At 37.8% G+C, this 10,899-nt stretch overlaps 1 protein-coding gene across 8 annotated transcripts in view; it reads right to left on the bottom strand.

Annotated features, from left to right (window-relative positions):
- Positions 1–375: 375 nt before the first annotated feature.
- The window catches only part of LOC5573046 (erythroid transcription factor), a 79,289-nt gene continuing 68,765 nt past the window's right edge, over positions 376–10,899 (bottom strand). For all 8 annotated transcript variants that reach the window (XM_021852911.1, XM_021852910.1, XM_021852912.1 and 5 more), the window contains exons 5-6: positions 873–1,128; positions 376–619 (exon numbers count right to left, since the gene is read on the bottom strand). In XM_021852911.1, the coding sequence (XP_021708603.1) occupies positions 529–619; positions 873–1,128 (347 nt within the window). In that variant the 3' untranslated portion in view covers positions 376–528. The remainder of the gene's footprint in view (positions 620–872; positions 1,129–10,899) is intronic.

Here is a 10,899-nt window from a genome sequence, read left to right as displayed (position 1 = left end):
ATAGCTTTGTCATAAAGTGCCATACTAATACTCTTTACTTTTGCATTCGTTGTGCTTAACTGATTAACAGAAACTTTGGTATTTCGTTTAGTATGTTATGGGTCTCGCACTATCAAAGTTACCCCGTTTCACGATATCGAAACAAACATTGAAAAATTATGAAAATTCTTGAAGAGCTACCACCTAAAACGCAAAGGGGCTTCCCTCTTTTTTCTTGGTCTGATGGCTATTGACGCCTATGCCATTATCTGGCAACTTAAAGATAATACATCCAAAATTTTCAAAATCATAACTAATTTGTCCCAGGTTTACACCTTTCACGGTTTTGTATGTTGAAATTGATAAAACTAACAAAAACAGAAATAAAATAAAAGATTTTTTATTTTTTCATCACAAACACTCACGTTTTATTTACAATTCTCAACAAAATGCACTAAGTTAATCAACATGATTACTATCCCAAACCTTAAAGTCTAGATTTTTGGCTTTACTTAGACATACACCTAACATCTTAAGAGGAAAAATATTTCAATTACTGGCCCGCTCTGCTACCGCAGTGCTAGTAATAACACTGGTGATTTCTCCGTTTGGTGCTCGACTTGTATCAATAGATGGTACACTGAAATTGAAAGAAAACATGATGAATTTTCACACAAACTAACAAATATGAGTGCTTATATCTCATTAGGTTTTAGAACATAAGGTTGAAAGACAACACGTCGGCCTTTTATCTTTCGATCAACTGTTCTTTCAAAGTTGTCTTATTCGAACTTTTAGCATTGTTTTTCTCATTAATATGCAATAATGAGTATCCTAATAAATCCTTTTAAAATCAATATATCAGCATAGATCAATTTATCAATCACATTTACCTGGTAGGCACATGTCGCGACAAATTGCCGCTATTCGACAGGTGGGGTGGCATGCTGTTGGCGGTCGAGGTGCTGTCGACGAATCTTTGGTCTTGGGCGGATCCACTGGCCGAGGAGGTGATGGCGTGGCTGGTGTGGATCTCCATCGCTGGCGATGATACCACGGTCATGTGCCCATGCGCTGGCATAAGCAGTTTTTGGCCGCCGGGACCGGCCGGATGGATTTGCGGTGGTATCATTGAGGGAAGAAGTTTTTCTGAAAACAATGAAGTGTATAATAGATAAATTATAGTACTTTTTTTAATGTATTCTGCTTATTTGGTGGGCTAAGGTGACATAGAGCATAACAGCCGATAAAATTCCTTTTTCACATTATTTTGTATTTACCTTAAAACAATGGTAGTTTGGGAAACCAAAGTATTGGAAGTTGAATGGAGCTCAGCAATTTTATACAATTAAAACGGATAGAAATTTTTGGTATTTCAATATTGAAACTCAAACCTTAATTCGAACACCAATATGTTTCAAAAACAAATCGATCAAATTAATATCTTTAATCAATGCCTGCCAACAACTTCATGGCAGGTTTCTATTGCTTTGCTTGAGCTCGGAGTATTTCAATCAAGTCAGATTCAATGATGCGATGGATTCAGAATAAAAGCTGAGCAACCAGTGAAAAATGTGTACCCATACATTGTAGTGAGAAAATGTGAAGAGACTTTATGTGAGTTAAGTGACGAACCCGATAATGTGAAACAACCATCTTAATCTTTGGGTCCCTGACCAACCGTTTTGATTCATACTACGAACACTTAAGGAATCAGTGATGTGTAAGTGTAAAGCTGCTGGTAAGGCTAGTATCGGAGCTGAACTCATCAAGATGGGCCCAGAGAGGCTGGCCTTTTGTCGGCACCGGCTGATAGGCACAATATGGGAAACAGAACAAGAGGAGAGGAAGGAAAGGATAATATGCCCCATCTACAAGAAAAGCGACAAGTTAGATTGTGAGAAAATTCTAGCGATCACCATTCTAAATGTGGCCTACAAAGTATTATCCCAGATCATCCTCCGTCGTCTGTCACCTGTAGTAAACGAGTTCGTGGGAAGCTATCAGGCCGGTTTTGTTGATGGCCGATCGACAACGGACCAGATCTTCACTGTACGGCAAATCCTTCAAAAATGTCGTGAATACCAGGTCCCAACGCATCACCATACGACAGTATCGACCACGTAGAGCTATGGAAATTCATGGATGAGAACAGCATTCCCGGGAAGCTCACGAGACTGATAAGAGCGACGATGAAAAATTGTGTGAAGGTTTCAGGCGAACATTCCAGTTCATTTGGATCCTACCGGGGACTTCGACAGGATGATGGACTTTCCTCCCTGTTGTTCAATATTGCGTTAGAAGATGCAGTGTTACGATAGACGGGGTCAATGAGTTCGTCTACCTTGGATCGTTGCTGACGACTGACAATAACGTTAGCCGTGAAATACGGAGGCGCATCATCAGTGGAAGTTGGGCTTCCTATGGCCTCCAGAAGAAGCTGTGGTCAAAAAAGATTCATCCGCACAAAATATACCATGTACAAAACGCTCATAAGGCCGGTAGTCCTCTACGGTAGACTGGCCCTTAAACAAAAAAGTTGTAAAACTTAACGGGGCACCCCCTAGATATGAACCTTAGGGTAAGAAAAACGCTCTCTCAAAATTTCAACTGAATTGGTTGCTCCACCAGCTGGCGCAATCGTTATGAAGTTTGTATGGGATATTCGTCTCAAATATATTGAAAATTGACCCTATGTCACTGCTTCGTTCCGTATACTAATTTTTCGCGTTCAAATAAGCCCAGAATGACAAATACACTAGTTGATACCCTAATGAACATAATTGCAGAAGGTTGTATCTGGATTTAATCTCATTTTTATTACTTTTTCAGTTGTTGAAAGTTAGGCTTAGACCAGCACCCCCGTACAGTCACTTATATGCATGCGACATGTGCCTCAGCTCGCCCAGCGTCATAGGTGGCTATGATGCGCTTAGTGATAACCTCCAAGCTATGTTGAAGAAACACAAGCAGTATTGCATGATATACTTCAGATGGTTAAAACAACAACTTTATTAATTTTGATCGTGGTACAATCTTCTACAATATTCTTCGCTATTATATCAAGTAGTTTTTTTGACAATCTGAGTCCAATTGAACGCGAGCATCAATTTTCCTGAACCAAACAGTAGATGATGTGCTGTTACTCAAATGCGCCAGCTCATGGAACGACCAAATGAGCTGAATTTTTCAGAAAGGCTTCCTCTAACCCCAAAAAATAATCCTGGGGGGTGCCCCGTGGAATCATACAACTTTATTTTTCTCCCATACTGAGCTGGGCCAGTCTACTCTACGGGTATAAAACGTGGACAATGCTCGAGGAGGATTTGCAAGCACTTGGAGTCATCAAACGCCGGGTGCTTAGGGCGATCTTTGGTGGTGGGCAGGATAACGGTGTGTGAATTGTGAGTTGAAGAAACGTTGGAACAATTCATGGATTACTCCAAGATCAGTAACATGGTGCACTTCGGTGATATCCAACTTGCTCCACTGCTATGGATCGCACGTCAATCTGAGTTGATAGCAATTTTCAACATATCTTCCAATGATCTTTCAGTTTCTCTAACGAAACAGCACAACTTTTTCTGTTTAATTAGCTTAAACTGTTTAATTTCTTAATGCTTACTTTTTACATATGGGACTGACTTGCGGTTCGCGACAGTCCAGACATTATTTGTTTCTTCCAGTGAGCTCAATTAAGCTACCTAAAAAAAGGCCAATATGGCCTTTCGGTTAACCCGAATAAAACATCTATTGTTCTTTTTACGGAAAGACGAAACCGCGATGGAATTCGACTTTTACGTCTTTTTGGCACTGAGATTAATGTGACTGATCAAGTAAAGTATGTCGGAGTCATTCTAGATTCCAAACTTTTATGGACAGCTCACATTGATTTCAGAGTCAAAAAAGCTTGTATGGCCTTCGGTCAATGCCGGCGAACCTTTGGTAAAACTTGGGGCCTCAAACCCAAATATATCAAATGGATTTACACAACAGTTGTTCGACCAATATTGGCATATGGATGTCTTGTGTGGTGGCAAAAGGGCGAAGTGAGAACAATCCAATCAAAATTGGGCCATCTCCAAAGGATGTGCTTGATGGCGATGTCTGGTGCGTTCTCTACAACTCCCACAGCAGCGCTCGAGGCCCTTTTCGACGTTGCGCCACTACACATAAATCTTAAACAAGAAGCACTTTCTTGCTCTTACCGTTTATGGGTACTGGATCTACTGGAGAAAAATCCAGTGAATCGTAGATCTACACACACTTCGTTGTTTCCAGTTTTGGTGAATTGGGACAAAATTGTCCTTGCTCCAAGTGATCTCACAATTGCTTGTAACTTTCCTTACAGGACATTTACCACACAATTCCCTTCACGGGAAGAGTGGACGTCTGGCTATTTGGAAAGAAGTATATCAAACAATATAGTATGTTACAGTGATGGCTCCCTTCTTGAAGGTAGAGCTGGTGCAGGAGTATATTCTCGTGAGCTAAGGCTGAATCAGTTTTACTCACTTGGTAGAAACTGCACCGTTTTTCAGGCGGAAATATTTGCTCTTATGTGTGGAGTGCAATCAGCACTTCAACAGCGCGTAATGGGTAAAGTCATATACTTCTGTTCAGATAGTCAGGCTGCTATAAAAGCTCTCGCTTCGGCCAACTCAAGGTCGAAGCTTGTTATCGCATGTCGAACTCAAATTGAGGAACTGAATTCAGTCAACTCTGTAAACCTTGTATGGGTACCTGGCCATTCTTCCATCGCTGGAAATGAATTGGCTGATGAGCTAGCTCGCGATGGAGCATCGCATGACTTCATTGGTCCTGAGCCGGCTATTCCAATTTCGAAGTGCTGGGTGAAGCTTCAGATAAACTCTTGGGCGGCAACTCAGCACAAGCAATATTGGAATAGTTTGGAGTCGTGTCGTCAAACAAAATTGTACGTTACTGAGCCATCTCCAAGGATGGCGAAGTATTTAACAAATCTGTCAAAGCAGAATTGTAGTCTCTTGGTCAGAGCGTTGACAGGCCACTGCCGACTCAACTATCACATGGCAAATATTCAGCGTGCTGACTCATTTGTGTGTGATAGTTGTGACTCCGATTATGGAACTTCGTATCACCTGATATGTAACTGTCCAGTTTTTGCGCAAATGCGATTCCAATTACTTGGTAAACACTTATTAAGTGAAACTGAATACAGAAGCCTGAATCTTCAGGACATCCTGTTATTCTTAACCCGCTGTGGTAATGAGCTATAGGCTCTCTTTAGGCTCATGCGTTTTGCAGTGCCCTTTTTGGGGCGCTGTTCGAACCCATTGTGGTATGGAGCTACATGCTCTCATTTCGCTTATGCGATTTTCCCTCTTCAAGGGACCCCACTCCTATTTCCTCCCATCTTTCCCTTTCCTTTCCTCTCCCATCGGGTAGATGATGAAATAGGCTCAAATATGGCGATGGCACAAATCTCCCAACTGGTGGGGAACGTGCCTTTGGAGCCGGCCTTCTGATACCTGATAGATGATGTGCTGTTACTCAAATGCGCCAGCTCATGGAACGACCAAATGAGCTGAATTTTTCAGAAAGGCTTCCTCTAACCCCAAAAAATAATCCTGGGGGGTGCCCCGTGGAATCATACAACTTTATTTTTCTCCCATACTGAGCTGGGCCAGTCTACTCTACGGGTATAAAACGTGGACAATGCTCGAGGAGGATTTGCAAGCACTTGGAGTCATCAAACGCCGGGTGCTTAGGACGATCTTTGGTGGTGGGCAGGATAACGGTGTGTGAATTGTGAGTTGAAGAAACGTTGGAACAATTCATGGATTACTCCAAGATCAGTAACATGGTGCACTTCGGTGATATCCAACTTGCTCCACTGCTATGGATCGCACGTCAATCTGAGTTGATAGCAATTTTCAACATATCTTCCAATGATCTTTCAGTTTCTCTAACGAAACAGCACAACTTTTTCTGTTTAATTAGCTTAAACTGTTTAATTTCTTAATGCTTACTTTTTACATATGGGACTGACTTGCGGTTCGCGACAGTCCAGACATTATTTGTTTCTTCCAGTGAGCTCAATTAAGCTACCTAAAAAATATTTATTTCACAATTCTACAAAGAAAAACCAAATAAACAAATTCACAGCATTTTGATGTTTTAATAAAAATAAAGAACAATATAACTATATAGAACAATAAGTTTCACTGTTTGTTCTAGTTTTTGGCAAATTTGTCTTAGCGAATTGGTCCGAAGAAGGATATTAATTTTGGTAAAATAGTAAATCACTGACGAAGTTGATCTAACCAATGATCTTGAAGCTTTCTCAGTCTTATATCAATGACCAGTATGAAAACAGTCACTATCAATTTGTTGTCTAGGATTCCATAAATTTGATTTTTTTTCTGGATTTCCTTGGATATAAGGATTTTGTCAACGTTTGTCCTACCCATGGTTTTGAATGTCAACGCGCCTCTGTGTACAAGAGAAAGATGTAACGAGTCGATATACTGTACCGCTGGATCAAAATGTTCAATTAACGTTCTCCAAAGTACCATGACTTGGCAGAGAAGCTGAATAATATATGGCATCTAGGACGTCTATATAATTCCAATATCCAGGTTACATTGCACATTGGTCCCAAAGCCATATCTAGGAAGACAAAAATGATTGTGCCTAAACCGTTAATTTTAGACCTATGGTGTCTTCGGCAAAGTTTCTCCATATTTTTCAGACATTTTTTTCAGAGATGTGAAATTAGGGTGGCCCACATGGTTTACGAGACCAGCACATAAACTTTTTTGCTGACGCATTTAGGACTACACAATGTTGTACAATGTTTTAGAACAACCGATTTGGAGCAACTTTGCCGAAGAACTCAAATTTCTATCTCCTATGGTTCGCGAGTTATGATTTTTTTTAACAAAAAAGTTAGGGTGGTACTGAAAAATTGTTTTTTTCTTGATAACTTTTTATACGATAATTTCTCGCAAAAACTTTGTTCCGAGCACTTTTAGAACTTTTGATTGCGCAACTTTTTGCCGAAGAAACTTTTGTTCTATCTCTTATGGTTACAGAGTTATCAGAAATTTTCTTCGAAAAAAATGTTGTTTTCAAATGCCGATATCTCCGAAAGGCGCAAACGGATTTTCAATCTTTTGTCGGCATTAGAAAGATTATCTTTTGCTCTGTTTATGGTGAAAAAACTGTGAGGACGTTTTTTGTTTGAAAAGATTGACAAAATTTTGAAAATAATATGTTTTTTAACCGAAAATTGTCCATAACATGAAAAATATTCGAGATAGCTCTTTGGTGCCTTTAGCAAAAATGTGCAAAATTGAAAGTTCTGAAAGTGCTTCATACAAAATATTCATAAAAAATCAACGCATTAAGATATATTCACCATAAACCAAATTTTATATGGTGAAGAAAGCGAACAAAGAGATATTTGCTAGAACAATCGAAATAACTGTATGTAAAGTCATTTAAAATTGAATTATCATGTATTGATACCGATCATAGCAAGCGGAATCTGAGGAGTTGAAAAGAGGAAAATTATTTGCTGATACAGTTTTCGAGTGATCAAGACCCACCTTCTGGTTCGTTACCTTAGACAAGTATTTGGAATTTATATCTGGTTCAAATTCAAGATTCATACATTCTTCAACAGGCGAATGCTGCCCTGACTAATTCGTTGAGGCAGATTTATTGGATTTGATTGAATTGAATGGGATAAGTTGGATGCCCAGATAGAACAATTGCAGATACTTCTATATATGACGGGAAGTAAGGTTTTGGTAATTTAAAGGAATTCTTCAAAGTATACGTTTTGTTATCCTTTAGGGTTAATAATATAATAAACGGGACCGGTATTGAACGCATGACCTTCTGCTTAGTAAGCCGAAGCGATAGCAATTTATAACCAACCACGGCATAGGTTAGCGGGACAAACATTATGTCGCGAGAAATAACAAGACTTCGTTTATGGATTAATGTTCCTTGGGTCACTGTTAACGTTCAACGCGCCGTCATCGTAATCATCGTCATCATTGAAACTTCAAAAGCAGTTTTTCTGTTCGAAAACAAAAATTATTCGATAAAAATGTGTTCACTGTGTTTCGATTTGAGAATAGAATACAGTGAACACATTTTCCTAAAACCAATTTCTTGAATTTGAACGAAAAAACTGCTTTCGAAAATTCTGAAATCAATGACGGATCCTGCCCCCTTAAAACTGCTTCAGCAACTAACTTTTCCTAACGCCTATGATTTCGCTTACTGTGATCGATCTTATTTCATTACATATATTTTCAACTTTAAATGATTTTACATACAGTTATTCCGGTTGTTCCAGCAAATATCTCTTTTTTCGCTTTCTTTATCATATAAAATTCGGTTTATGGTGAATATATCTTAAAGCGTTGATTTTTTTAGAATAGTTTGTATGAAGCACTTTCAGAACTTTCAATTTTGTACATTTTTGCTGAAGGCACCAAAGAGCTATCTCGAATATTTTTCATGTTATGGACAATTTTCGGTTAAAAAACATATTATTTTCAAAATTTTGTCAATCGTTTCAAACAAAAACGTCCTCACGGTTTTTTCACCATTAACAGAGCAAAAAATAATCTTTCTAATGCTGACAAAAGATTGAAAATCCGTTTGCGCCTTTCGGAGATATCGGCGTTTGAAAACAACAATTTCTGATAACTCTGTAACCATAAGAGATAGAACAAAAGTTTCTTCGGCAAAAAGTTGCGCAATCAAAAGTTCTAAAAGTGCTCGGAACAAAGTTTTTGCGAGAAATTATCGTATAAAAAGTTATCAAGAAAAAAACGATTTTTCAGTACCACCCTAACTTTTTTGTTAAAAAAAATCATAACTCACGAACCATAGGAGATAGAAATTTGGGTTCTTCGGCAAAGTTGCTCCAAATCGGTTGTTCTAAAACACTGTAGAACATTGTGTAGTCCTAAATGCGTCAGCAAAAAAGTTTATGTGCTGATCTCGTAAACTATGTGGGCCACCCTAATTTCACATCTCTGAAAAAAATGTCTGAATAATATGGAGAAACTTTGCCGAAGACACCATATATCTAAAATTGACGGTTTAGGCGCAATCATTTTTGTCTTCCTAGATATGGCTTTGGGACCAATGTGCATTGGTAGCTGAACAACAGCTTATTCAGCTGTGTTCGATTACGAAATCGTCATCTGCTCACACATCTCATCAAAGCTTCAATTCAACTTGCGCTCTTCATTCAGCCGACTAAAGTCAAGCCAACAGCAAGCGTATAACCGAGCAAAGCAATAGCGCAAACGGCGTTCACACTGGCTGTGTGAAGCCAATACCAAACAGCGCAACGTTTAGTTTAAAAAAAAAGACTATTATCAAACAAAAACCATCGCCCAATCTACTTTTCATATCATTCCAACCAATGGACTAATTTATGCAGTCAACCCTCCCTTACTCGATATTCCGTATTTCGATATCGAGATATAGAATCATAGTAACAGTTGGTTGTCATGGCTACCTCGATGGTCCCCTCAATTTCGAATTATGGAGAGTTGGCAGTATTTTGATATTGATTTATTGTTTTTCGTAATCATATAGTTGTTGATAAAATGGATGTCATTTTGACGATATGATTTTCCAAGAAAAAAATTAAGCTGTACAAATATATTACATTATATTTCCATGAATTGAGAAGGCTCATACAATTTTTATGTATTATTATTATTATTATTTATTCATTCAAATTAGTAACTTAAGACTTCCGGTCTTATATATGTTACATTGTTAATATTGCAGAAGCAGTGCCACATTTCTAATAATTTTTAATATTGATGTTTTGTTGGATAACATATTATTACTTCTTACAATTAAATATATTATTCCTTTAATTAAGGTGCTCAATACATCTCGTTCTGAATCTCATTCTTGATAACTCATTTGTCAGTTCATTGGGAAGGGAGTTCCAAAAGGCAACACCTCTGACAAAAAATGAATTTCCGTATTTAGAAGTACGATGTCGTGGAAGAATAAATTTTTTAGATCGATAATTTCTACATAAAGTTAACTCCCTGTATAAGTAACGACAGAAAATGTCCTGTTAGTCTTTAAGTTCTCAATTTCGAATAAATTTTACCGCATTGTTGTAGAATGTAGTCATCCCATTCAAAGTTATTTCTAATAGTAAAGCCTAGACTCGTAGCTTTCTCTACATAAACCAAATTATACCCATTTACCGAAAGCAAAGGAAGTTCTCCAGAATAAGGACTGTAAGTTAAAAACATAGCATGGCTTTTTTCAATGTTGATCGACAGCATATTCCTTGATGACCAATCAAAAATCCTTAACAAATCCTCATTGATGAATCTGGAAATCGATTCAATGTCGTGCATAGAACAATCGAAATAAATCTGCACATCATCTGCATATATATGTATTTTACAGTACTTTAAAACGTTCGGTAGGTCATTTATGTACATTGTGAAGAAAAGAGGCCCCAAAATAGATCCCTGTGGGACGCCTGACGTAATAGGCAAGAAATTAGAAAAATATCCATTATAAAATACACTCTGGAATCTAGCGCTAAGGTATGAATACACCAATTTAACTGTGTTGGAAGAAAAACATTCACAATTTTAACGTAAGACTCTGATTGGATTTTATTCTAGTGTTTGAAAGGATTGTTTCAATGTTGGTAAATATTGTTTGAACTTCATACAATTTGTCAAGAATAACCTTCACATGGACTTTTGCTCAATATTATGAAATTCCTAGTTTTGAAATCTTTCGTTCTAAAGCGTTAACGCCAACAGATTGTTTAAAAAAAAAACATAAATAAATTACTCACAAAAAAGGAAATAGAAAAAAACTATACAAGTTTATTGGTATAGAATAAACATATAATAAATG

This window comes from Aedes aegypti, chromosome 3 (assembly GCF_002204515.2).
Source record: "Aedes aegypti strain LVP_AGWG chromosome 3, AaegL5.0 Primary Assembly, whole genome shotgun sequence".
Classification (NCBI taxonomy): Eukaryota; Metazoa; Arthropoda; class Insecta; order Diptera; family Culicidae; genus Aedes; species Aedes aegypti.
This window is presented reverse-complemented; position numbering and strand designations above follow the sequence as displayed.